At 37.1% G+C, this 26,435-nt stretch overlaps 3 protein-coding genes across 8 annotated transcripts in view; all 3 read left to right on the top strand.

The window, feature by feature from the left end:
- LOC109108669 (rho family-interacting cell polarization regulator 1-like) overlaps window positions 1-8,840 on the top strand; it is a 45,435-nt gene extending 36,595 nt beyond the window's left edge. The window contains 9 exon segments of the mRNA XM_042775233.1: window positions 1,311-1,447; window positions 1,727-1,883; window positions 2,146-2,281; window positions 2,533-2,694; window positions 2,962-3,120; window positions 4,051-4,247; window positions 6,437-6,520; window positions 6,904-6,994; window positions 7,395-8,840. Coding sequence (XP_042631167.1) covers window positions 1,311-1,447; window positions 1,727-1,883; window positions 2,146-2,281; window positions 2,533-2,694; window positions 2,962-3,120; window positions 4,051-4,247; window positions 6,437-6,520; window positions 6,904-6,994; window positions 7,395-7,492 — 1,221 coding nt within the window. The 3' untranslated portion in view covers window positions 7,493-8,840.
- A 503-nt stretch (window positions 8,841-9,343) lies between these two features.
- On the top strand, window positions 9,344-24,088 carry LOC109108667 (transcriptional repressor CTCF-like). 3 transcript variants are annotated; one of them, XM_019121756.2, is made up of 12 exons: window positions 9,344-9,497; window positions 18,965-19,501; window positions 19,592-19,931; window positions 20,036-20,206; window positions 20,295-20,428; window positions 20,512-20,632; window positions 20,759-20,908; window positions 21,040-21,200; window positions 21,278-21,460; window positions 21,565-21,706; window positions 21,906-22,112; window positions 22,202-24,088. In XM_019121756.2, the coding sequence occupies exons 2-12, from the start codon at window positions 18,974-18,976 to the stop codon at window positions 22,423-22,425; spliced, it is 2,361 nt and encodes a 786-aa protein (XP_018977301.1). In that variant the 5' UTR covers window positions 9,344-9,497; window positions 18,965-18,973; the 3' UTR covers window positions 22,426-24,088. The 3 variants fall into 3 exon arrangements, with proteins under 3 accessions (XP_018977301.1, XP_018977300.1, XP_018977304.1); XM_019121755.2 differs by having other exon boundaries at window positions 22,199-24,088; XM_019121759.2 differs by having other exon boundaries at window positions 9,360-9,497; window positions 18,960-19,501; window positions 22,199-24,088.
- A 753-nt stretch (window positions 24,089-24,841) lies between these two features.
- LOC109109430 (capping protein, Arp2/3 and myosin-I linker protein 3-like) overlaps window positions 24,842-26,435 on the top strand; it is a 46,289-nt gene continuing 44,695 nt past the window's right edge. Inside the window, exons 1-2 of one of the 4 annotated variants that reach the window (XM_042775232.1) lie at window positions 24,842-25,363; window positions 25,565-25,659. In XM_042775232.1, coding sequence (XP_042631166.1) covers window positions 25,327-25,363; window positions 25,565-25,659 — 132 coding nt within the window. In that variant the 5' untranslated portion in view covers window positions 24,842-25,326. The remainder of the gene's footprint in view (window positions 25,364-25,564; window positions 25,660-26,435) is intronic. The other 3 variants (XM_042775231.1, XM_042775230.1, XM_042775228.1) reach the window with 3 other exon arrangements.

Genomic DNA, 26,435 nt, shown 5'->3' with positions numbered 1-26,435 from the left:
TGTTTTTTTTTTAAAAATCCTCAAAAAACATTATTTAGGAATTAGTAGCATAAATGTGTTTATGTAACATATTTTGGTGAAGGTTTTTGAAGGATTTTTTTTTGTAATAAATAATATGATAATCCTTTAGAGTTATATATATATATATATATATATATACATATATATATATGAATAAATGTTTATAAACCATAAATCTTCATTTTGAAAATAGTTATCATGATGTGTAGATTCAAGATGTATTTAAGTTGTGTGGGAAATTACTTTTTACACCACATGATTTTTTTAATAATTAATTTGACCCATTTGTTGTGTCTTTGAGAATCAGTATGACCATTGCCTTCACATCAGGTTAGATGTCTAGATCACCATCTTTGGTCAAAATTTGAAACCTTTTATGAGTAGAAGGTCAGAGAGGTTGAAAGTGAAGAAAACGCTGCATTAAACTGTCCTTTCCAGCCTGCAGTGAGGGCTCACAGACTTAGGGTGTAACTCTTCCTAGCAGACTTAGATTCTCAGTGTTTTGGTCACAGAATCCTTTGGGTATTGCTCGTATCCAAGCCCCATGATGATAACCATCAATGTCTCAGATCCGGGTTTGGGTCCAGAGACTTTGGTCTTCATCAGTGGAACAATAGAGTTCATCAAAGACATGCACTTTGCTTTCACTGTTAACCACTTCATCCTGTGTATACAGAGAGGCTTTCCTGGCAAAACTTAGCTTAGTCATAGAATTAACACAATGTGTCTTTTTCCAGAATTGGCCTTATTAATGTTCCAGGTTTTGTAAGTCAACTGTCTAGTGACTGTGTCATGTTGTGAATAAACAGATATAATTGTTCCTCAATTTGTAAAAACAAACAAACACTGCTTTTGCAGTAATGCATTTTCCTTCTAAGTATTTTGTTTAATTTATTCACAAGAGTTTAATATTAGAAATGTGCATATTTGATGAAAGATTAGATGTAACTTGCACACTTATTGCACACTTATTCTGATGTGAAGTCTTGTCCCAGTAGACTTCCATTGGATTCCATCACTGTAAATGTGATTTTTGCTTGTTTTTACAAGTCTCAAAAGTTTTATGTGGTAATTGACATTAATATCATGTAAACAACTTATATTAGTTGAACATTAACTTTAAGCCTTAAATTGTGGGGTTTCTTTTAGCTAATAATTTAAATGTAGTTTTTATTGACTGTTTGATACAATATATACGTTAAAATCAAGAGTTTTTCATTTGTAATTATTTAGACTAAAAAGATTGATAGAGGTTTTTTTTTTTTTTTTGCAAATGTGTGTATCTGCAGGTACGGAGTCGTAGTCGCTCATCCAGTGTCAGTTTGACGGTTGAGACGGCTCTAGGGAGCTTTGACTTCCTTAATACATCAGACCTGGAGGAAGAGGAGGAGGAGGAGGATGGTGAAAGGCACAGTGTGACAGACAGGTCAGAACTTGAGAAATGTTTCACCTTTCTGCTGTCAAATGATATTTTATAGCACATAAAGAAATCAGGTTCAACCAAGGTTTTTCATCAAAATGCATTACTGCTATAATGTTATGTTACACTACTGCCACCTAGTGACTTGAAGGACAACCTTTAGTTTCAGTGACTGATTTCACAACTTTATCTATGTTCAGTCCCAACTCTTTAAATTTTTCTGAATATATTCAGTTGCCATTTTCTGACGTGTGTTTGTTTTCATGTGTGTTGTGATGGATACAGCGCGGAGGAGCGGCCAGCGGCTGTGGAAAGCTCAGGAGAGGATGAGGGCTGTGAAGCACGATGTTGGGATACTCCCTCCGGCCCTCTCAGCACAGGCTGCCCCACTCTAGATCACACCCTGCTGGTTCATCTGAAGAACTGCAGCTCGCAGCTGCTGGTCAGCTATTGTACAGTTGTCTATTAGTACTACAGTAGATATGGACATTTAGTCCCATATATAGGGGGAACAACATGAAGTAATAAGAATGTGTGTAGAATTCAATTCATTTTTTGAAGGCATTGAACATCATAAATATATCATAACCAACAGAAGTATTATACAAAAACAATGTTAAAACAATAAAACTTCACACACTCTTGAATATATAATAATGTCTGAGCATATCTATTCATACTCTCTGTTTTGTTTTTGTAAACAGAGGTTAGGCACATTCGGGCCCCTGCGCTGTGGGGAGATGTACGCTCTGGACCGACTTCTCAGGGAAGCGAGAGTCCTTGAGCTCATACGATGGGTTGTGAAGGACTCGAGGGGCGAAGTCATCCAGCCAGAGGAGGGTGAGTCTCACTGATGGTAGTATTTTAACTGTTATAATACTTTAGTTCTGTTGACTATACATCAGTTTGGTCTCTGTGGTGTTTAAGGTGTATCTTACCTGTGAGCTAATTTCTTTGCAAATGTTCATACATTGTTTTTCATGCATCACAGATTGTATATTATACAACACAATGCTATTTCACATATTTAGTCACAAGTTTTTCCTCACAACCACCTCGATTTCCCACATTCTCTTTGTATGTCGGAGCAGTTGTTCCTCAGTTAGATCAGTGCCAAGGGGCTGTGTTGCTATGGCGGCAGTGCACGGATGGCTGCAGCATCTACAGCACCTCCACAGAGGCCTTCTTACAGGCCCTCAGCGACACTTACGCCAGCAGACTCCCTGAGAGAGGAGCCGGTTTCACAGACACAGGTATGTGTGTGTGCTGTGTATTAATGCATGAACACTGTAAATGAGTTATTGGGAGATTGGTTTCTAAATTGAAATTGCTGTACAATCCATTAATCAACAGAAATTACAACCTTAACCATAGGAAGGATTTAATATTCTGCTAATCACTGTTTCTGATGACTTTGGGTGTGTAGATTTCAATAGACTAAGTCAGATTTTCTTTGACCCGCTGTGACACTGAACTTGTGTGTGTGTGTGTGTGTGTGTGTGTGTGTGTGTGTGTGTTAGTGTTTCTGCATCTGCTGGAGCGGATCTTGGAGAGGAAGCTGCCCAGGCGTGCAGAGGGTGCGTCCAAAGAGACTCTCACCCTCTTCCAGTTTTGGAGCTACCTGGAAGCAGAGGGGGTGAATGACTTGGACACACACATTCCTGAGCTGGCTGAAGAAGGTATATTTGAGTGCCATATAATGGGCTGTTTACATGGACAGCAGTTTGCAGCGACAAACAAACTGGAAGTCATGCATTCACTTCATCAAATCATATTTTTGTCTTGTTTTCCAATAAAGGACAAACTAAATTAATCTAAACTTGATAGTAATGTCTCAAATAGATGCTATTTTTAAACTTTCTATTCATCAAAGATTCCTGGAAGAATAATAATAAGACGACAAAATGTTTCTAGAGCACCGAATCAGCATATTAGACTGATTTCTGAAAAAACATGTGACACTTAAGTCTAGAGTAATGGCTGTTGTAAATATATTACAATTTAATACAGTTGTTTTAAATTGTAATATTATTTCACTGATTTTTGATCAAATATATGCATACTTGTTGAGCATAAGAAACGTATTTTAAAAATACTGAAGAACAGGAGAATTATTTATTATTATCACTTTAAGCATAAATCGAACAATATATTTTTAAGTAGGTCCTTAAAAAAACAAGTATAGCTCACCATTAGTGTTACTGTATTCAGCAGCAAAAACACATACTTTTACCAACAATACAGCCAATTTCATTTGAGTTTGTGCTTGATGCTTGAGAGAGAATGTCATCAGAAATGCAATGTGAATGCAAAATCCGGTCTACACTGAAAGTTTATCACATCAATGGAAATTGAGAACTCTCATTGAAAACGTCTGGTCGTTGCAGATTGTTGTAAGTTTGAATGCCCCTTAAGTGTTAATGGACTATTCTTGTCTGTCCTCAAACATTCTTTGGCAAGTGTGATTGTGTTACACCCCTATTATCACATCATTCAACTACTGAGTTATTGTGGCATCTGGTGCATCTTTCCAGTCCTCCCCCACCTAATGTTCTCTCAGCAAGTGTATCTGTTTCATCCATGTCTCTTTCGTTCTCCTTCTCCTGCAGTGTTGTTAGTTCAGTGCCTGCAGTCTGGAGATCAGGATGTTCTTGTAAAATCTTTGAAGAAGCCTCCAGAGTGCAGTCTGAAGAGGGAGGGCTTGCGGGCTGTCAGTCTGCTGCTGAGGGATCCGAGGGGGAAAGTGTGCAGTGCAGCCAGCTCCCTGCTGCGGAGTCTAGCTGACCAAACCCGCCACAGGGAGAGGGTAAGATATGTGTTCACGAACCTCCTGCAAACTCTACAAACTCCTGTATTTTTGGAGGTGACTATTTCAGTAGATTTGCAGTGAAGGTCAAATGAACATTGTGAACTTCCACATCCATGACTATTTATTCAGCACTATTCAAAAGTTCCACACCTACTTATTTATCATTACTATTTCCCACATTTAAAAAACATAATAGTAAAGTATAGACACAAATAAGAGCAAAATACTTTTCTACAGAAGTAATGTCGCAACTTTAAGTATAAGCGTTTAAGTATAAGCTATGAGATCACATGGTGTTTAAGAATATTAAAAATCTGTAAAATGTGTCCAAAGTTTTCCACTTTAAATGCTGAAATTCCCTATTAATATAAAATAAACATTAACTTAAATAAAATAAAATAAAATATAAAAAGCTTACATTTAGTTTGTTGAAGTACTAAATAACTACAAAAAAAATAAATAAACAAAAAACTATAGATATATTTAAAATAAAAATGAATACAATTACTATAAAATACACAACAAAATTACTTAAACTTTAAAATTAAAATAAAAACATAATATAATAATAATACAAAATATTAACAAGAACTATAATAGTATGTCAATGACCGGACCGATATGAGTTTTTTGGGGGGCCGATACAGATATTAGGGAGTAAAAAAAGACTGATACCGATATATCGGCCGGTATTCTTTGTGTAGGCTATATAGTACAGTATAGTCAAAAGTTTGGACACACTTTCCATTCCATGTGGATTCAGCGTTATGCGTTAAATTCCATTCTTATGAATTGATTTTGTTTATTATTACTGGATTCTGTTCATTGTGAGAGTAAAGTAAGGGGAGATTGTTGTTTTTTTGTTTATTTTATAAGTTTCTCCAATTAGATGACAACATAGCGTTAAATCACCAGACTCAAGCCACCATCGCACTGCCGTCTATTGGACTGCAGAAAGATACTAACTTTTCAGTATGCTACATTACTAACTGTACTGACAAACTATGCTGAGACTGTATCTGCGCTGCAACAGGATGCGACAAAGCAACCGTTGAAAATCATTTGAACTTTGTGTCAGCACGTCATAAATAGAACGAGTCATATCAGTTTACTGCATCCAGTGTAGACAAAATCACTGATTATAATGGATTCTATTCTACACCGTACGCGAGCGGCGTGGCACGACGTGATGTGACCGATGTGATAAGCATGAGCTCTAGTTACTGCAGCGTGGCTGGTATAAACCCCAACATTGACTGAGTGGCTGTGATCAGCTCTGGTGGCTGTGAGACAGGCTTTAATGTGATGCGCAGATCAGCTCTAGTAACGTCACTGAATCTGCTGTTAAAAATGAGCCATCCATTCATCATATCATCATGCAAAACTAAGAATTAGAATCATTGTAATGTGACAATCAAATATAGGTGCGGGTGGGTGGCTGGTGGATAATTTGAAGCAGAGGATTCGGGTGTAGTTTGAGCTCATACACTACACTGACCTGGGTCTCCAGTAGGAAACAATAGAGCGCGCTCTGCTGGACAAACTAAGTAATTACACCATTCAGAAGCATTTAATCTGCATTTTATGTTCTGTAAAAAATAAAATAAAAATCATATCGGTGGCCTATTTACCGATATATCGGCGACAGGCTCATATCGGCCAATAATATCGGCTAAACGATATATCAGTTGGGCTCTAGTATTTAGGCAAAACATTACAGAATTTTAATATTGACTATTTATCAGTTATCGGTCATATCATGAAAATAATGATCTGCTTTGGTATCGGCCAAAATGTCAACATTCATGTTGTGTTTTTTTTTTAATCCTGAAACTAAAGCTTATGTGTTTTTTGGGGATTTTCTACACACCATCTTTCATCAAAAATGACTTTCCTACAAAAAATTGCTTATAATATCTCATTATGCCGTATTATTTCCAAATATTGGATTCACATGCAGTGGTTTTTTTCACTCAAAAACTGAGGTGCATCAGCTGTTCAATGAGGCCTACTACCAGTCAGTTCCAAAAAGAAATAAAAAATATTGAATGTTTTATTTTATAAAAATGATAATGGTGCATCCTTAATCGTGACTATTAAGTACAAAGTAAAGTTGTAATGCTTTGCTATTCAGAAAGGATTTTGATTTGATCCACTCAGTGTCTCTCATTACTGTTCTGTCTCAGGCACTGGTGAGCTGTCTAGAGTTGCTGGAGGATGAAAGTGTTGAGACGCGGGTGTGTGGATGTAAATCACTCGCATGCCTGAAGGTCAGTTGATGCATGTATAAACTTCTCTCCTCAAAAACCTAGCACCACTCAATAAATGTTTATTATTTCCCACACTGTGTGTGTGTATGTATGTATGTATGTATGTTTTTTTATTGTTTAAATATTTATGTATATTTATGTAATATATATATATATATATATATATATATATAGTGATATACAATATTACATTATTATTATACACACACATACATACATACATTTTATGCCAATATTACATTATTATTATAAATTGCATTATATGATTATGAATATTATGTATTTTGTGTTGAGATATATATATGTTTTTTGTAGCATCACACATCAGTGTTTGTTGAGGACTTTAAGTAAAGTGCCCTGCTGTCTGTGTTTGTGCATTACAGGCCACAGAGAGCATCGAGCAGCTGGTGTATCTGTGCCGGACAGATAAGGAGGATGTGAGGGATGCTGCCAAACAAGCTCTGCTTGTGCTAGGTAAGCAGTGGACTAAATCAGAGGAAATGGACACACGAAGGAAAGATCGGTAATGAAAGTGAAAGAATGGATTAGCTGCAAATATGTGTTCCCACAGTGAGTCATGGAAAAATTGCAAACAAGAAAAGAATTTAAAAAGATTCAGGGAAATTGATCAAATTTTAGAAGTTTGCAAAATTTCTGTATTGAATGTATAATTTTATACTTATTCTCAGCTGAAAAACTATTTAATCTGCCAAAAAGTTTTGCAGTCTGTATATTATTAAATAATTCAAAAACAAAATGCTAAAAAATATATTAAAATAATATTATTCTTAATTAAATGCATAAAAATGAATTGACTGAAAGGTATTGGCCTTTTAGATGTCTCTTATTTGTGTTTCATTTGTTTTAATTGCAGGTGAGGAGGGGAAGATGGCCCATCGACACCTCGAGTCCTCACAAGATGGAATGTCGCGGCTTTTTGTGCCTGGCAGCATGGCCAGTACAGCTTTCTGACACAATCAACTGACCGATACCTGTCGAAAATAATGTACTTGTGTTTCAGTATCCTCACCGTCGTGATCATGCCAATTACAAACTATAAATGCACACTATTAAAAACTATCAAACCGTTTTAATGACGAATCAGCTTAATCACACTCTTGCAGATAGAGTGTCAGCATTGTCCTCAAAGATGTGGACGGATGTTATACAATCATTGGACAAGAAGACTTGTATATCAGTCTGTATGTTATTAATATTTTGGATATGGCCTAAGATGAACTACTGTAAAGTGATGAGGTAAGATACATAGGTGGCAATGGGTTTATAAAGAGTATTTCCCTGCCTTAAGATTTGGCCCAATGGTGTTGCCTTCATCATTCGTGGAATGAAGCTGGACCCTGATCAGCAATACAAGTGATGACTGATACTGAAAGGAGATAAAGTGTTATTTTCACTTTATTGCTTTATTGGGCAGCGACTACCTGCAGAATACACAGAGAATCTGATTGTCCACTTGTGCTTGTGTGTGTACACAGTGATTGGAGAATGTATGCTGGTAGCAGAGGGGGGTCTCTTGAGAATTACTTCCTTATTCATCCCAAACTTAAATAGGGACCTTGTTGCCATAGTAACAGTGCCATTCCATACTGTCATATGCTTTATTGATACAGAATATATATCTATATTCCATTGGAAGTATAAATGTTTTGTGTTATAATTTTGTTTAAATGCTCAGTAGCCAATACAGATCTGATTTGATTCACCATGCACTTCACATTTAAGCCACAATGGCGTTTTAATATCTGCTGTAAAAGTGGTGAAACTGTTCATTTTTTTTTTTTTTTATCAAGATGTCATCTTTATTATGAGTGAAAGCTGTAAACTGTGGTGAAGATTGCCTTTTGTGATAGGTTCTGACAACCTTTCCACGCTTGTGATCTGTAGAACGGCCATAGATCATGTTTGACTCGGAGCATCTCTCCAGTGCTGCTAGACAGAAAGGTTCGGAAGTGGAACCAGAGACGGTTCATTCATTTTTACATAACATTGTTTTCTAGTTCAAGCTGTTCCAGACTTAAATATGACAAAGAACGCCTCTTCAGTGTATAAGTGCCTCAAAGTAGTATGGGGGAGCAAGAGAATTAGATAGACTTTATTTAAAACTCAAGACTGCGGTTTAGGATTACAAACTGCAGAACAGATTTAAATATATTTTTCATTATTATCTACAGATTGTGCGGCATTAAAGAAGTGATTTACTTTTGATTTTTTTTATTTACTCCTAAATATGTATATTGTCTGACAAGGATATTGCTGACACCAACTGTAAAGGAAACTATTAAAATTATGGACACGAAAACTTGGGTGGTTTATTTATCTATTAACAAATTTGACACCTGTTATTTGTACTTGTAAAGATTTTTTTTTTTTTTTAAATCACACACACAAACGTAGCTATATATATATATATATATATATATATATATATATATATATATATTATATATATATATATATAACACACAAACGTAGCTATATATATATATATATATATACACACCATACTATAAAAAACAGGCTCTCACACTATCATTCCCCCTTATATTTTCACTTTGGGCTGTTAAACTATCAAAGTATCTTCTAATAAATTCTTATATTGTTATTAGAGGATCATACGCTGCAATGTTTAACATAATATTTATACATATTTGACTCAACGCTCTCTTGAAAGGAAAAAAAAGGCCCACATCCGTAATTCAAAAGTAGCGCCCCACACGGCCAATCCGCACACTGCTTGTGTTTACAGCCCTCCCCCACGCCACCGCCCCCCTGCCTGACGCGCATGCGCAACAGCCGCTCAAGGCCGCCATTTTGTGCGGAGCCTACTCTGCAAAAGCGGGAGAGGATTAAAACCGCCGGAGGTGAAGGACGCAGTTTTACTCTGTCTTGTACTGAAGGAAGAACAAACCCTGGGCTTTCTATCGAATTCAACGCGAGAGTAAATCACCAAACGCAGGTAAAACAGCACTACTTTTTCGAAAGGGGGGAGTTTTGCAGGAGCTTTAATCGGCCTCTAGGTGTCACGATGGGGCTCCCAGTCCAGGCGGCTGGCGGGGGGTGTTTGTCTCCCTCTATCGTTATCGAAAATTTAGCAAAAAACATTTATAACCCAGAAGTTCGGGCTTCAGCCCGATTATTAAACACTATTGGAGCTGTATCAGACACCATTTTACAAAGATGCTATTATTTTACGACAGGATGTTTGCTTCGGTCTTTAGGCCAGGCGTCCATTTTCTGTTTCTTCTCTTTGTTTCCTGTCTTTAGAAACCCGCCGTTTCTGCACGCGCACTTAGCCAACCAGCTAATATGCTTCCCAAAGTTAACCGATTTCTAGTCCTGCCACACCCAAACAGTGTAAAACAACCAACTAAATCCACAAATGTCAAATCCGCGAGGTTTTAAGCGTCATATGTTCGATTTTAAAGCCGTAAAACCGATTTCAGCTCGCGCCTGTCGCCGTGTTCGCGCCCCTCCTCGAGCAGTTAAAATTCAAACCCGAGCCGATGAAACATTGACCCGGTTCGGCGATAATAAAGTCCCATTACTGCGGCCTGAGTTCGCTCTTTGGTCTTTATCACTCCTGCAATCCAAAACGATCGGTTTAAATGTAAATAAACAAGCATTAGATGCCTCTTTGGTGTTTTAGCATTAGTTCTGCCGCCGAGGCTAGCGTATTGCGCAGATTAAAATCAAACGAGGAAGATGTCGTTACTAAATGATACCGATGGCCATTTTCGAGAAGTAAGACCGAGCCTCGCCGCCGAGCACTCCCAGAATCCCGGAGTTTATCGCCTGAAAGCACCGCTGAATCGCCGCGGTCGTCAGTCTCTGTGCGACCGCTCACTCTCATAGAAAGACCGAGCTCAAGCAACGAACGACAGAAGGATAAAAACTGTGGAGAGCTCCCTCTACAACCCGACTGGTAGTGGTACAAAAACACGATTAACCATCTCAGAATGCCCTCTTGCTGTGGAAAATCATAAGGGTGCTTCAAAACGTGTGAAGGTAAATGGTGGGTACGTTAGTACTGTTTTATCGCTTTGATGGCTTGGCGGCCAAATGCGCGCGATCACGAGGAAGTAGAAACGAATCGGTTCAGATGATGCTTTCTGGCGCCGAATCAAGAGTTCAAAACGTGTTTTTGATACAATGAAAGTTTTGCAATCTTGCAGAGGTTGTTTATTGTTAGTGTTATTAAGCAGCTACAAGTTACTCTTACACTTACATTTACAAAAGTCATTTTAAATGGATAAAAAACATCTTTAATGCAAGTAAATTTAACTACTTTAATATTTCAAGTAACTTTTGTGACAATAAAATGTTCCAGAGTATAAAATTGTCATTCAGCATGATTAGATTAGATTAGATTCAACTACAGAGCTAATGAAATGCAGTTAGCATCTAACCAGAAGCGCAAGAATATAGTGTTTTATATACATATAAGTGCAGAGTAAGTGAAGCTATGATTTACAGAATGTAGTGTGGAGTTGCTATATACAGTATTGAGCAGAGTGTGTACAGAATATAAATAGGAATGTAATGTAGGGATTATATGTACATTATGAACAGAGCAATGTAGGATTATATATACATTAAGAACAGTAACAACGTAAGAACAGTGGTAATAAATACAGTTGGATGAGTGTGCAATAGTATTGTCATACAATGTATTCTATGCAAAATAACAGTAGTGCAATGATATATACTGGTCCGGACTTTGATTTTACCAATACATAAAATGCCAAGTTAAAAAATATATTTGTCTTGGCCTTTTCAAGTAAGTTTAAATTTTCCAAATTTCCAATTTCAATTTTTAAGTAAAATGGACAGGGGACTTTAGTCCTGAAAATGCAGTTTATCAGGTGCCATTCAGTGTAACGGGAATAAGACGTTATTCTGAAATCATATAAAAAACTGATAGTCATCCGGCAGTCTGTGACCTCATTAAATGGCACCTAGAAGACTGTGTGTTGCTTCAGAAAAGTGAGTTTATTGCTCTTAAATACTTGATAATTTAACCTTTTCATGGTGTGGTAACATGGGTTACAAAAACACACACATCATTCATGCCAAAATGCCAAAAAACAGTTTTAATGTTAGATATTTGAAAAACAAGTAAATGTTGTGTATAATTGATTAACTTTACTGGTCAAGTTCACTGTTTGAAATAGGTGGCCATGTGATTGCCTGAAATATTAGCTGATGAAGAAGTTTCGTCATTCAGTGTAATGCAAATCCTCTGTTACACCACAGTGTCATCCATTACACTGAATGACCGTATCACTGTAGAAATAATTTTAGCATCTTTTATTTATATTACAGATAAATGAGGAATGTTTAGAGTTGACAAATGTGTTAAACTTAATAAATAATTTGAATGCATTCTGGTATTGTTTAATTTGATTATTGATTATATACACCTACGAACAGAGGGAGTCACTAGGCACTGTAAAAAGCTAATTAAGTAAATGTGGACACAGTATCTTGGGTGGCACTGTTAAAGCCTGTTCACACCAAGAACAATAACTCTAACAGTAACTATGTTAGCCTCCACACCGATGAACAATAGCACTGTTCATTCTAAGCATGTGCTGCAGATTTGTTGTCTGCCACTTTAAATGCTCGAGCTCTTTAAAGTTGAATGAATTCTAATTGGCTGTCAATGCTTTTATCATTCATCAGCTGGGAAAAAAATCTAACAATATAAAAGAGATTCCAACAATATTGTTTCTATGTGCGGTTATCGTTAGTTGTGCTGTGGAATCTGCTATTCTTTTATACTATTTTTCCCACTTTTTTTGATTTTTTTTTTTTTAAATCTTTATCCTTACCGTACTTGGTATGAACGTGCCTTTAGCCAGGAAAAGAGAAGGATATTGAGGATTGCAATTGTTGGAATAATAGCTTGTCAATGATTCTGGGCAGAGAGAGACCCCCTCACTACAGTATGTCAGTAGTTTAAGAGAGATCACAGAGGGGATTCTCCACCCCAAATACTCATCCTGATAACTTCATTTATATTTGCAAACAGACAGTATTAATAAATGTGGCTGCAAGCAGGAATTTTTGAGGCAGAGCAAGTCAGAAACAAAGTGACAAGCTAAGCAAGCATGGTAGGGGATCATCAGGAAAATGCTTATTCTATTTCATCATCTGTTTCTGCAGTCATTTACTCAGGATTATTATTAAAACTAATTTAATGACACAGATTAATACTAAAAATGTTTCAGTTATGGGAACAATGGCAATGTTATCTGTAGGGATGCACCAAAATGAAAATTCTTGGCTGAAGCCGAACCAAATGAAACACTGGGCCGAATACCTAATACCAAACACGGTTTTTCACATTTTTCCCCCATGTAGGCCTTTTTTTCCCCACCATTGCATTAATTAAATTGCCAAAATGTGCTTTTTACTGTTTTGTCCTGCTTTTCAAATAAAAAATCAATTTAAAAAATATTTACTTACCGATTAACTTTTTTTTTTTTAACATTCTAGCAGACGTTATACCAACAAAGCACAGTTTAGCTTAAAATGAATAAGTTAGTTAAACAATATTTTTTGGCCATTTTTGAGACTTGAATCAGCCATGTATTTTTTACTGTACAAATAAAGGAAGCCTTGCTGAGCAGAAGAGAATTCTTTTTAAAAATTTGAATATATTAAGGATCCCAATTTGAACACTGTGTGAATGTTATAATAAATGTATTAATGGAGCTGTTGTAGGGTAATTATTATTATCATTATTATTTTCTTTATTTTATTTTACAGAACAACAGTAAAATTACAATACTATCATTTATGAATGTCGATGGAGTTGTTGCTTTTTCTCTGCTTTTATTTTGGCAGAAACCTGCAGGAAGATCTCAGTGCTTCTTTTTGTTGACAACAGCATGCAGATTTATAAATGATTCTCATTACGAATTTGGGTTACGAATGTGCACATTGTCACATGCCTTTTAAAAAAAAATTTCACAAAAATGTGACTGAGCAACTGACGAGTAACAAGTTGAGCGCAGATTTTCCTTGCGCTTTGGACATTGAACCCTGGCGCCGCGAGCTCGTGCAGCACTGGCAGAATACATGCAATTTGTGTGTTTTCACTATTTACTAACCACCCGCATCAGCCACCTCTTCTCATCAGAGACATGTGATGCAGCACTAAACAGTCGCTTGCTGTCTGTGCTTCGTGTTTGTAATTTCTGCATCTTTCTCTGATGGTTTTAAATACTTTCACACTGCCGACATTTTTGCTGCATTAGTGCGTGCCTCTATTTGAGCGCGTTAGTCATTGTTTGGTACATATTATTCTGCCTTTATGCTTATTATTATGCAATTTCGGTTGCCGAATATTCGGTGCATCCCTACTTATCTCTCTTTTGGGCAAATCGTCATTCAGTGTAACACACATATTTATGTAAAAATGGAACAATATACATATTCTGACCTGTACAAATAAGAATATATGATCATACTAAATTTTAATATTTTTAATGATTTTCCCTTCCTTACAAAAACTTCTTGCTGGCAAATTGGAAAACATAGTGGTTTGAAGGACATTAGCAAAGTATAAAGATTTAAAAATTAAAGTGAATTGATATTTTAGGGCTGCACTGTGATGCTTAAATAGTCTAATGTATGGGGAAAAAACAAAATGTAAAGCTGTATTGCACTTATTGATGCTTGAAACACCCTTTTTGTCTTTGACACATATACAGGGTTTCCCATACATTGATTTATTTGTGGCGGGCCATCACAATATCAAAACTGACCACCAAAAATAGATTTTCAAAAAAGGCTTTGACTTCGTTGAATAAACATGAGCACTACACATTTACTAATCAAAAACCGGGGTGGGTGTTTTTATATCTCTGTACATATCTCAGAAAATGAATTTGTTATGTGAACAGTTATAAGCTTTTTGTTTATAGTTGGAATCTCTGTATGTCAGTACTGCCATCTTAAAAATAGGGGTGTGAATCTTCACTGGTTTCACAATTCAATTCAATTACGATTATCATTATCAACTCAATATCACAATGCATCACATTCTCAGTTTTCAATATTACTGCACATTGCTACATTTTCATATAAATTTGATCAAATTTATTTTGTGCAAAATTACCTATTATATATATTTTTTTATTATGTAAGCACAGCAGGCCATTTTTTAAAACAATTTAAAATAAGTTTTCTTTAAGTGTCCGAAAGTTTACAGACAGTAGTTGAGGATTTTTCTTTCTTTTTTTTCAGCATTATTGTCGTTTGATTATTACTGATGAGATCATAGAAGGTGGCAGCTTTAACAGGCTGCGTTCACACTAATGCACAGATCTATTTCGATATCAGATGTTTTGTCCTGCTCTGAAAACATAACTGACTGTGTGTACATCAGTTTCGTATAAAAGTATTCGAAAATGCAATTGCATTTAACTGCAGCTGCAATTGAGCTTCAGGACAACAAACACAAAGCGCACGTGAAAGTCTGTCAGTGCACGAGTTTCATGCATCTAATAGTACTGCATTCTAAACGGCATAAATGAAAGCATATCTAAAGTAAAATACGGCGGGTGGAAGCACAGACTCTCAAACAATGTGCACGTGTCTCACAGCGCAAAATCTGTGGAGGGAAGCCCGCTGCGTCTCTAGCGTGCACACGTGCCATATGCGGGGAAAAATAAACAAGCTCAGAATCGATTCTGAAATGTTCAGAATTGATTCAGAATCGTTGAAGAGAGAATCGCGATGCATCGGAAAAACATGTTTTTTTTTTTTTTTTTTTTTCTCCCATCCCTAATATATATATATGGGACTGGAGAGTGCCGCCACAAACAGAGTGTAAGGCTGTGGGAAACACTGTATAAATGTACATACAGTGGCGCAAAAATGGGGTATGCAGTTTATGCTGTGCATAGGGCCCCCTGCTCAGAGGAAGGAGCCATTTTGCCGAAATCATGGGTGACAAAACGTTGTAACTAATAAAAAGCTTAGCTGTTAAAAATAATGTAATGAAACCTTTTTATTTAACGTTTTTTTTAGTAGGGATGGGCGTATCGATCCTAAGTATCGATACTGACGCGAGTATCTGAAGTATCGATGCTCAAAAAATATCGATACTAAGGTGTGTTTTAGTTACCAGTGATTGTGTTTATTTAAAAAATAATAATAATCCATACATTACATTGAATTGGACGAATAACCTTTGTTTGCAAGTAATTGTGTAGGATAGAACTATTTTCATGTTTACATTATATATTGATATTGTTGCAATGCTGAAATGATCAATAGCAGATGTTGTTCACTCACTTCTGACAGTGCATTCAAACAGGGCTGCATTTCCCAAAAGTATCATAAGAAAGCATTAAAGCGTTTGGGAACGGCAGCCCTGAACAATGCTTCTCAGAGGACAGAAAAAAACATGTTTGAGTTATTTCACAATAAATAAATTGAAATTGTAGCCTGCATAGTTTGTGCAATTACATTTATTTAAATTGAACTGAAAGATACAGATCATGTTCTATTCTGTAATGTAATAGAAATCATACACTGTCAGAACGAAATGGTTGCATTTTATGCATGCAACAGCCTGACACTGCCAGTCCCTTATGATAATGAACCATGGTTTTACTAAAGTGACCATAGTTCAACTGCAGTATTTGTAGATTTGAATCATGTGTAAACAAAAATCTAACCTAATAAATTACAATTAAGGTGTATTGAATGTTAAAATGCGTTTTAAACATAAAGGTTAGTGGTTATCATTACCTATTTTACTCTAATAATTTAATAAATTTCATTTAAATGTGTAGTTCAGAAGTATCGTATCGGTATAGGTATCAGTATCGACGATACTGCCTTAAAAAATATTGGTATCCTATCGAAAACAAAATAAGTGATATCGTCCATCCAGAATAATTCATTAAAGCAAGGACAGCAATATCCAATTGAACTAACAGAAATTGGTAATCCTACTCTATCCACCTTATTTTTCCCATAAGAGTTTGCAAAGCCATTTGTAAATTTGATGTGTCTGGCTTCCGGTCTCATCTGCTTCCAGCTATTTTTAGCTGTACAAAACAGCTTATTTTGCTGTTTGATATTAAAGACTGGTATGTCTTACCTTATTATTTTAATGTATTATCTTAATTATGAACACACTGGTTTGTAGTGCATAAAATTTTACAGTTTACTGTACATTGTTATTCTTCTCGTTATTTCCCTACAGCCAGAAGTCTCGCACATTTACAGAAAATGGCTGGATAAAGGTGGATAAAGTCATTCAACATTTATCGTTGTTGCCTAAGAGGGAAAAGTGATAAACATTAAAATCAGTTCATTTCTGAGTATCTGTATTGCTCAAAAAAGAAAAAAATCATGATGTTTGTGAATTGGCATTTACATTTGAAAGTAACTGTGAACATTATTAACAAGGGGGAAAAAAATGGCCGCTTGGAATTCAAAATAGGCCATTTGTGTGATTCAAGTAGATCAGATTAGTTTTTTTTTTATTTTTTTATAAATATCTTGCTACTTCATACTTGCTAAACTTAAACAATAAGCATAAAACAATAAGCATTGTTTAGCATAAAACAATGCTAAACTTTGACATTAAGTGATTTTTAAATGTTATAATAGTGATTATATAATGTCTAAATATACATCCAAAATCAAAACATGAAAAGAGCAATATTATGGAGTGGAAATGGTAAATTATCCTCTGCTGCCATCTAGTGGTTGTAGTGGGAATATTATGATCTTCATTTCAATAGTTTTTGTATTTCTACCCAGTGGCAGAAATCTTCCACTTAAGCATGGCAAATTTTCCATGAAAGTACACACATTTTACCACATTGCTAAAACTGTCCGGTCCTGCAGATTTGCTTTATTCAACATCAAGAAGATCAGGCACTTTCTTTCGGAACATGCTGCACAACTCCTTGTTCAAGGTCTTGTTCTGTGCAGGCTGGATTATTGCAACGCTCTCTTGGCAGGTCTTCCAGCTAGTTCTATCAAACCTTTACAATTAATCCAGAACGCGGCAGCAAGATTAATTTTTAATGAGCCGAAAAGAATGCACCTCTGTTTATCAATTTGCCCTGGCTACCAATAGCTGCTCGCATAAAATTCAAGGCATTGATGTTTGCCTACAAAACCACCACTGGCTCTGCACCCCTTAAACTAAATTCATTACTTCAGATTATATGCCCTCTAGAAGCTTGCGTTCTGCAAGTGAACGTTGCTTTATTGTGCCATCCCAAAGAAGCACAAAGTCACTTTTATGGACTTTTAAATTAAATGTTCCCTCCTGGTGGAATGACCTGCTCAACTCAATATGAGCAGCTGAGTCCTTGGCCATCTTCAAGAATCGGCTAAAATCACATCTCTGCCATCTTTATTTAACCCTCTAACTCTAGCACTCTCTAGTCTTATTCTATTCTTAAAAAAAAAAAAAAAAACTTGTCCCTTTTAGAAATGCATTCTTTTAATTTTCTGTTTGTTTTCTTTAAAAAAAAAGTAGCTTTCTAATCTTTTTGTATTCTATCTGTTTTCATTTATTGTACAACAAAAGCAAAAAAGACCTCTAACACTAGCATGCGCTATTCTTTTTCTAATCTATCTTTTTTCTTTTTATTTATTATATTTAAAAAGTCCTTGCTATGTGTACTGCATTAAACTAACTGAGACTTGTTATAGCACTTGTATATCATTGCTCTTTTGTTGATTTTGATTGCTTCCATTTTCCTCATTTGTAAGTAAAAAGCGTCTGCTAAATGACTAAATGGAAGTATAAAAAAAAAAACATCAGGAGTTAAAGGGGATGTTATCCAAAACAATTTTTCTTTTTTTCCCCCCTATGGTATTGAAAATAGGGGAGGAGGTTTGAACCTTTGTCACTTTTTTTTCAAACCTGATGAGTCTGTATCCTTCCATGCCCAAGCTAGTTAAAGGTCTTTTGGCACACACACACACACACATACACATGCATAAAAACAAAATAACAGAAAAGGGGGGTGTGATCAAGAAAGGAGCTTTGACTAGTATGACCTGTAAACTAAAAGTGTGTTTTTAGACATTGACTTGATTTGTTTGCATCCCAACAGGTTGAGCTAGGTAGTAAGAAGCAAAGTTGAGACAGATAGTTCGTTCATCGGAGGCAGAAAGTGGTGGAGGCACAGGTGTAGAGAGATGAAGTTTTCATTTTTGATACAGGTAAACTCACAGTATGATATACAAACACAGAAGTCGTGGATGTCTATGGAAATGCCAAATCAACTCTATTGTTCACCATTTGCAAGGTTGATAGCAGGCCGTCTCAGTATGTGCAAGTAAACATATACAGTTCAGATTGCTGTCAGGTAGCTTTAACTTTAGCATCCTACATATAATGCTGCATTATAACTTTGTTACTTTTAATCAGTGTAGGTATTACCCATGGAAGGGGGACCGACTGAGGCAGTGGTGGAAGATGCAGGGGATGCTTTCAAGCCCAAGGAATGTAAGACATACCAAAGGCGACGAGAAGATGAGGAAGTGGGTGCTGAATTGCTGCAGGCTGCTGTGTTAGAGCAAGCCCAGGCTGAAGGAGAGCCTGTGGTGGAAGCTGTCAACAGCAGTGTGGAGATGATGGTGATGGACTCCCTGGACCCTGCCCTGCTCCAGATGAAGACAGAAGTCATGGAGGCTGCTGTCGGTGCACCTGTTGGTGTGGCTGGTGCTGCTCATGAAGCCACGGTCACCACAGTTGATGATACTCAGATCATCACCCTGCAGGTGGTAAACATGGAAGAGCAGCAGTTGGGCTTGGGTGAGCTGCAGCTGGTGCAGGTGCCCGTTTCAGCGGTGCCGGTCACTGCCGCTACTGTGGAAGAGCTGCAGGGGACGCTAGTGGATGCCACTGCCATGCCTAAAGATGGGGAGCCGGTCATCTGTCACACCCTGCCGTTGCCTGAAGGCTTCCAGGTTGGTCATATTTTCTGTTTTGATCAGACAACACGTTTTAAATGCAGAGTGCCGTGACTTTCTGGTAAATCTAAATGATATCTTCTACAGGTGGTCAAAGTGGGTGCAAACGGAGAAGTGGAAACTGTGGAGCAAGATGAGCTCCAGGCCCAAGATAATCAACCTCCACAGCAGGAGGAGGAGGATATGGTTGAAGCCCAAAATGAAGACCCCACCTGGTCCAAAGATCCAGACTACACACCTCCTGTTAAAAAGGCCAAGAAGACTAAGAAAAGCAAGCTACGTTATAACACAGAGGGCGATAAAGACATGGACGTATCTGTGTATGACTTTGAGGAGGAGCAGCAGGAGGGACTGCTCTCTGAAGTCAATGCTGAGAAAGTTGTGGGTAACATGAAACCGCCCAAACCAACCAAAATTAAGAAGAAAGGTGAGAATGTGTGATACACACCGAGTGAACAGACACTTGTATGATATTATAATATGGTGTCAGTTTCAGATCTGTGCTGGGTCTAAATCACTGTCTGTGTGTAGGTGTTAAAAAGACATTCCAGTGTGAGCTGTGCAGTTACACTTGCCCGCGCCGTTCCAATCTGGACCGCCACATGAAGAGCCACACGGATGAGAGGCCTCACAAGTGCCATCTTTGTGGACGAGCCTTCAGGACTGTGACGTTGCTGAGGAACCACCTCAACACCCACACAGGTACATGATCTCAAGTGCATTATAATTAATAGGCTGTCTAGTGTGAATTAGAAATTGAAACAGCCATTTTTTTTTTTCCTTCTCACAGGCACCAGACCACATAAGTGCACTGACTGCGACATGGCCTTCGTCACCAGTGGAGAGCTGGTGCGACACCGACGCTACAAGCACACTCATGAGAAACCATTCAAGTGCTCCATGTGTGACTATGCCAGTGTAGAGGTTGGTCTGAGAGTATCATGTTGATTCGTTGTTTCTCCATGGAAAGTTGCTTCCAAATCGACCTAAGCCTAGAAACTTTGCAGGTTAGCAAGCTGAAGCGCCACATTCGCTCCCACACTGGAGAGCGTCCGTTCCAGTGCAGTCTGTGCAGTTATGCCAGCAGAGATACCTATAAGCTGAAGAGACACATGAGGACCCACTCAGGTCAGTAGCACTTACCATCTTTCTCTGATTGCGTGATACTAAATGGGTTAGAGAAATAGAATTGATGTGAATATTGGGATGAAGGTTTTTTTTACATTTTTAATAATTTTTTTTTATGTCCTATAGGAGAGAAGCCCTATGAGTGCTATATCTGTCATGCACGTTTTACTCAGAGTGGTACCATGAAGATGCACATACTGCAGAAGCACACAGAAAATGTGGCAAAATTTCACTGCCCCCACTGCGACACCGTTATTGCCCGCAAGAGTGATCTTGGTAAAACTGCAATGTTCAGCATTAACATTTTATAGTTGTTGCTGCTTACTTGTGTGCTTTTTAGTAGCAATGACAGCTTGGAACATACTTGTGGTGTATTGATGTTTACACATTTGCTGTGTCCCTTGCAGGTGTACATCTCCGTAAGCAGCATTCCTACATTGAGCAGGGAAGGAAGTGCCGTTACTGTGATGCAGTGTTCCATGAGCGCTACGCACTCATCCAGCATCAGAAGTCCCACAAAAATGAGAAACGCTTCAAGTGTGATCAGTGTGACTATGCATGCCGTCAGGTTAGACAGCTCATGCATTCATTAATCACAGTGTAGGAAACTCTGCTTCACATTTACTGTTGTGTTCTTGCTGTCAGGAGCGTCACATGGTCATGCACAAGCGTACCCATACCGGGGAGAAGCCTTATTCCTGCAGCCAATGTGAGAAAACTTTCAGACAGAAACAGCTCCTGGACATGCACTTTCGGCGCTATCACGACCCCAATTTTGTACCCACATCCTTTGTATGCACCAAGTGCGGCAAGACCTTCACTCGCAGGGTATGATATATTGAAAAAAGTCTGATGTATTTCAGGGTGCTGCAGGATACAGTAAACAGTGTTTTACAAAATATGTGTGTTTGTTTTTTTTTTTTTTTTTACAGAATACCATGGCCAGACATGCAGAGAACTGCAATGGTATGGATTCTGGTGATGGAGAGAATGGAGCTCCACCCAAAAGGGGCCGTGGAGGCCGAAAGAGGAAAATGCGCTCTAGAAAGGATGATGATGATGATGATGATAGTGGTGAGTAACTTGGCTGTAGTTTTGCTACTATGCTGGTGGTTGTATTACAAGTTGAACAAACACTTGCATGAAATCTGTGAACTTTTTTTTTTTGTGGTTGGGGTGGGGGTTCCAGAATGGAGTGGGTATAGCTTATTGTACTAAATATAAATCATGACCGTTTTAAGAGAATTTTAACGCTGTAACCTGAATATCTTAGATGAGCATGGAGAACCTGACCTTGATGACATTGACGAAGAGGAAGATGATGAGCTATTTGATGATGACCAGATGGATGTGGTACAGGCTCCACCCAGTGTTCCTATCCCTGCGCCAGCCGAACCTCCTGTCAAGAGGAAACGTGGCAGACCCCCAAAGAATGCACCCAAGGCTTCTCCTACCAAGTCTGTCGCCAAAACCACCACAGGTAACTTGTGCCCTGCTGCCTATTAAGATAAACCATTCAAAGTCTCTTTTAACTGGGTTTAACTTAATGATTCTCTCTGCTTCTAGCAGCTGCTGCCATTATCCAGGTCGAGGATGAAAGCACAGGGGCCATCGAGAACATCATCGTGAAGAAGGAGCCTGAGGGCATTGATGCAGCTTCAGCTGCCCAGCCAGTGGTGGAGGAAGTGGAGGCTGTCGAGGCTGGTGTAGAAACAGTGCAGCTAGCCATCCCTGAAGCTGCGCCGAACGGTGATCTTACTCCTGAAATGATCCTTAGCATGATGGACCGGTGATCTGGGGATACGTGTACATCCACAGGCTGATCACAAATGCTTGCATAAATGCACATCCCCATATTTGTCCCTTGATTATATATATATATATATATACATACACATGCTCACATTTCTCTTTCTTCACCTCCTTTAATACAGCGATGTGTCCTCCCCCAAATTCTGAACGTCCTGAAGTTTCTTACATATTGTCTTTTCATTACAATCACAAAACTGCGCTTTTCTACTGTTTTTATCATACCAGTAGTTCAACTGCTGATTTCTTTTTGCTCTGTACATTGTATGTGGAGAGGCAAGATGATTTTTGAGAGCAGGAATGTCCCTGACATTATATGGTATAATACATGCATTTATAGTTTTCTTTACCCAGCTAACCTGCCGTCTTTACTTATCATTTCAATTACCATGGCAATATAGAGAAGTGATCATTTTGTGCCTGGTCAAGCCTTGATATCTAGATTCGCCGTCACTGCTGTAGAAATGGGTGTTTTTACCCCACCTGTCCAAGAAAATCCTTTCAATGTTTGACATTTATGATGACTTCTATTCTCGGTTTGTTCCTCGTGCTCTTTCACTGGTCACAGTTGATGATGTTAGAGAGCGTAGAAATGTAGCCATTTGATTATGAAGCCAGGGACGATGACATCCATCCATACATAAAAAAAAGTGCGGTTGATAAAGTTGTACAAAAAAAGGTAATCTTGGCTAGACTTGCTTTGTAAATAATTTTTATTTTCTGTTTTATGAAAATTTTAATCTTTTTCTAGTGAATTGATGACGTTGAATGCTAGGGCAATGGCTTTTAACAGTAGTTGTTTGGAAACATGCCACTGGAGGCTTTCAAATTACTTGTGGGGAAAAAAATAAAAGCCTGAATCATGTAGGCTGTATAACCCCCATTCTTTCTGTCCTGTAGCTTGAATTGTTGCATTTGGTCTGCTCAACTCGCTTGATAGGGAGGGGTTGCTTCATCTTTTTACCACTGCTTAAAGGCGACAAGAAAGTGGCTTTAACATTGTACGACCTGACGAATAGGTTTCCATGTTTGATTTTTTTTTTCTAGCTTTTGTAAAAGGAGGAAAAGGGACAGAACTGGGCAGGTACAGCGATGCGCACGTCCCCAATCATTGGGATCTGTTTTGATGTGGTCGTGTTCCCAACAACCACCCCTCATATTAAGCTCTAAGTGACCTGAGTTAATAGTTTCATGGGAGTTTGAAAGGAGACTTGAAGTTTACAATAGGTTTGTTCAGACCACATTTAATTTAAAAAGTTTAATACAAGTGTTCGAGGAAGCTATTTTGATATGAACTCTTTCTAGAAGGGGAAGCTTGGATAGGTTATTTGTAAAGTTTGTCACTTGTTCAAAAGAGCAAATGTCTTTTTCAGATTGTTTTTCTGATTCAAAATGAAGTTTTCCTCCATGTAATTGCATTTAAATTGCTTTCTTTTTTTAAGCTCTTAAAAATCTAGGTTAATGTTTTTTTGTTTTTTTCTTTTTTTTTTTCTTTAACCTAGCTGTACTGTGTGAATTTTACAATAGTCAGAAAACCAACCTTATAAAGACATTTATTATGGCTGGGTGGGGTATAGAGGTCATATGAGGTAAGATGGTGTGGAGAATGTATTGCTGTACAGCTAATAAAAAAAAATATTGTCCTAATTTAATGTGTCTGTTTTTTTTTTCCTTAACAGTTGTGACATTTCAACAGGAATTTGACAAAATTGTATGCTACTTAAAACACACTCTTTAATTCTTTACATAGTTAAAAAGGTGAAAATGAATCTTGTATTTGCAGTTAAATGATTATGATTGACACATGGTTCTTTTGCTTAAGTAAGCACAGATTAAGTTTTAAAATGTTGCAAATCTTTAGGATGTTTATATTTATTTATTTTCTAATCTTATGCTTTTGAAATGTTAACCTGTTTACTGTGCTGAAAATATGTAATTTGGAGTTCCTGGTCAAATATTATCAGTCTTTTTAAAAATTCTTATACATTTCTTGTTATATTGTCACCAAATTTTGGATTCAATATTTTTGTCAACTTGTTTTATTTCAGTTAGCACAGGTTTTGTATTTTGCACTGAAACTGACTGGTTGTAGACCATTTTAATCAGCTTATGCATCTCAGTTCTTAAATGGAAAAAAAACAAAAAAAAAACATTGTGAATTAATTTTGGCAACATTCATGTAAAAACTGAAGCATATAAGGCTAGATCAGTAACTAGATCCAAAAACCATCCAACTGACAGAAAAGAAAAGATTATGTCCAGTATCTGGTAATATAGCCAGATAATATGTGTGTGTGTGTGTGTGTGTGTGTATATATATATATATACACACACACACACACACATGGAAGGGTTTTTTTGGGGCTGGGAACACCGCTTTTTCCACCTAAAAATATACGATTTTATCAGTGACGATAGATCAGGTACAGTTTCTAAGTGAACAATATTCCACTAGAGGGAGATGCTGAGTTTAAAAAAAAAAAAGCCAATTTAGCGTTTTTATATTCCTTAGCATATACTCACCAATAGGTTTAAAGATTTTTAAAGCTGACCCCAAAATCTCTGCATCTTTTAAATATGTCAGACAATACGTGTTATCATTATCACGTGTACTACTGACTGAAGCTTTACATATTAACCTAATTTGTAAACACTGACATGCTTGCATTGGGGATGAAATGATTGTTGTATGTGTGAAACTGCACATTATGAAGTAACTGATAGGATGCTCTTCATGCACTTCAGGTGTCACATCCTGTCTCAGACCTGTACTCTCAAACTGTGGTTTTCCCCCATAAGCATGAATCATAACGCAGCAGGATGTGTTTGTACAAGAGTGTCACACACTTACATGAGAGCTGCCAGTGCCGGCCTGTCTTGACATTATGGCGGCGCAGACAGAGGTCCCATTTTGTCTCAAAGGTAAGATGCTTATACAATACTTTCAGAACATGCTCTTAAAATATGAGAAAATTATTACTTGTAGGCTTGTTTATTCCGTAAGATAAGTGTGTGTAGCACTATACAACTATACAACCCCTACTTACTCAGTACAGTGCTTAGATTATTTTTAAAAGTAATGCGATGTGCAGTTCTTCAAAAATGTTTGTGCTTGATTTCCAGAATGCATAACTCAGTATCTGAAGCCACAGAGGGTTCAGTTCATGAGTTTGGTGCATCTCAGCCAGTGCAAGGGACGAGCAGAGAGCAGAGTTTTGGTATGTCAGCCTCTTACACACACACACACACACACACACACACACACACACACACACACACACACACACACACACACACATATATATATATATATATATATATATATATATATATATATATATATATATATATATATATATCCTCTTATTTGTTAATACAATTCTTTATATACTATTTATATAATAACACAAATATGGATTACAAACCAAATACTAAGACATTCTGAAATTCATGTTCATGTTGTTTTTTATTGTTGTTTTTGTGTTTATACAATTTATTAAATATACATTGTTTTAATTAAATGTATTCAATTGAATTATATTGAACACACATATAATATATATAATACAATTTTACAATACATTTTTATTAAACGCCTGTAATTCTAGTGTGTATTTGTGTGTGTGTGTGTGTTTGTTTACATATATATGTTAGAATTATGGATGTTTAAAAAAAATAAAACATTTAATACAATTGTATTGTAACACAAATATGAGAATTTCATGAATTTCAAAATGTCGTCGTATTCGATTGGTTACTCTTTTGCTTTGAACACAGCAGCACTCGAGCAGCACAAACTCCACAGGTTTGTGCAAAACCTGCATGAAGATCTTGTTCTCCAGCATGATTTGAGATGATCCAAAGAGCATCATTTGTCTGTACAAAGAGTCACATGATCAATGTCATAAATTCATTTGATTAGTGCCCTAGAAAACTCTGCTGTCATTCATAATGCTGTATTATTTGACTGTGGTGCTTATCTTTCTGCACACAT

Source organism: Cyprinus carpio, chromosome A18 (genome assembly GCF_018340385.1).
Source record: "Cyprinus carpio isolate SPL01 chromosome A18, ASM1834038v1, whole genome shotgun sequence".
NCBI lineage: Eukaryota > Metazoa > Chordata > Actinopteri > Cypriniformes > Cyprinidae > Cyprinus > Cyprinus carpio.
The sequence above is the reverse complement of the archived record's forward strand: the minus strand, read 5'-3'. Positions and strand labels throughout refer to the sequence as shown.

Bases quoted from the DNA above. Each gene is read 5' to 3' on its own strand.
- LOC109108667 (XM_019121755.2), top strand. From the start codon at position 18,974: ATGGAAGGGGGACCGACTGAGGCAGTGGTGGAAGATGCAGGGGATGCT. The intron at 20,207-20,294 runs GTACATGATCTC...TCCTTCTCACAG, and splicing joins CCACCTCAACACCCACACAG to GCACCAGACCACATAAGTGC. The intron at 20,429-20,511 runs GTTGGTCTGAGA...GAAACTTTGCAG, and splicing joins GTGACTATGCCAGTGTAGAG to GTTAGCAAGCTGAAGCGCCA.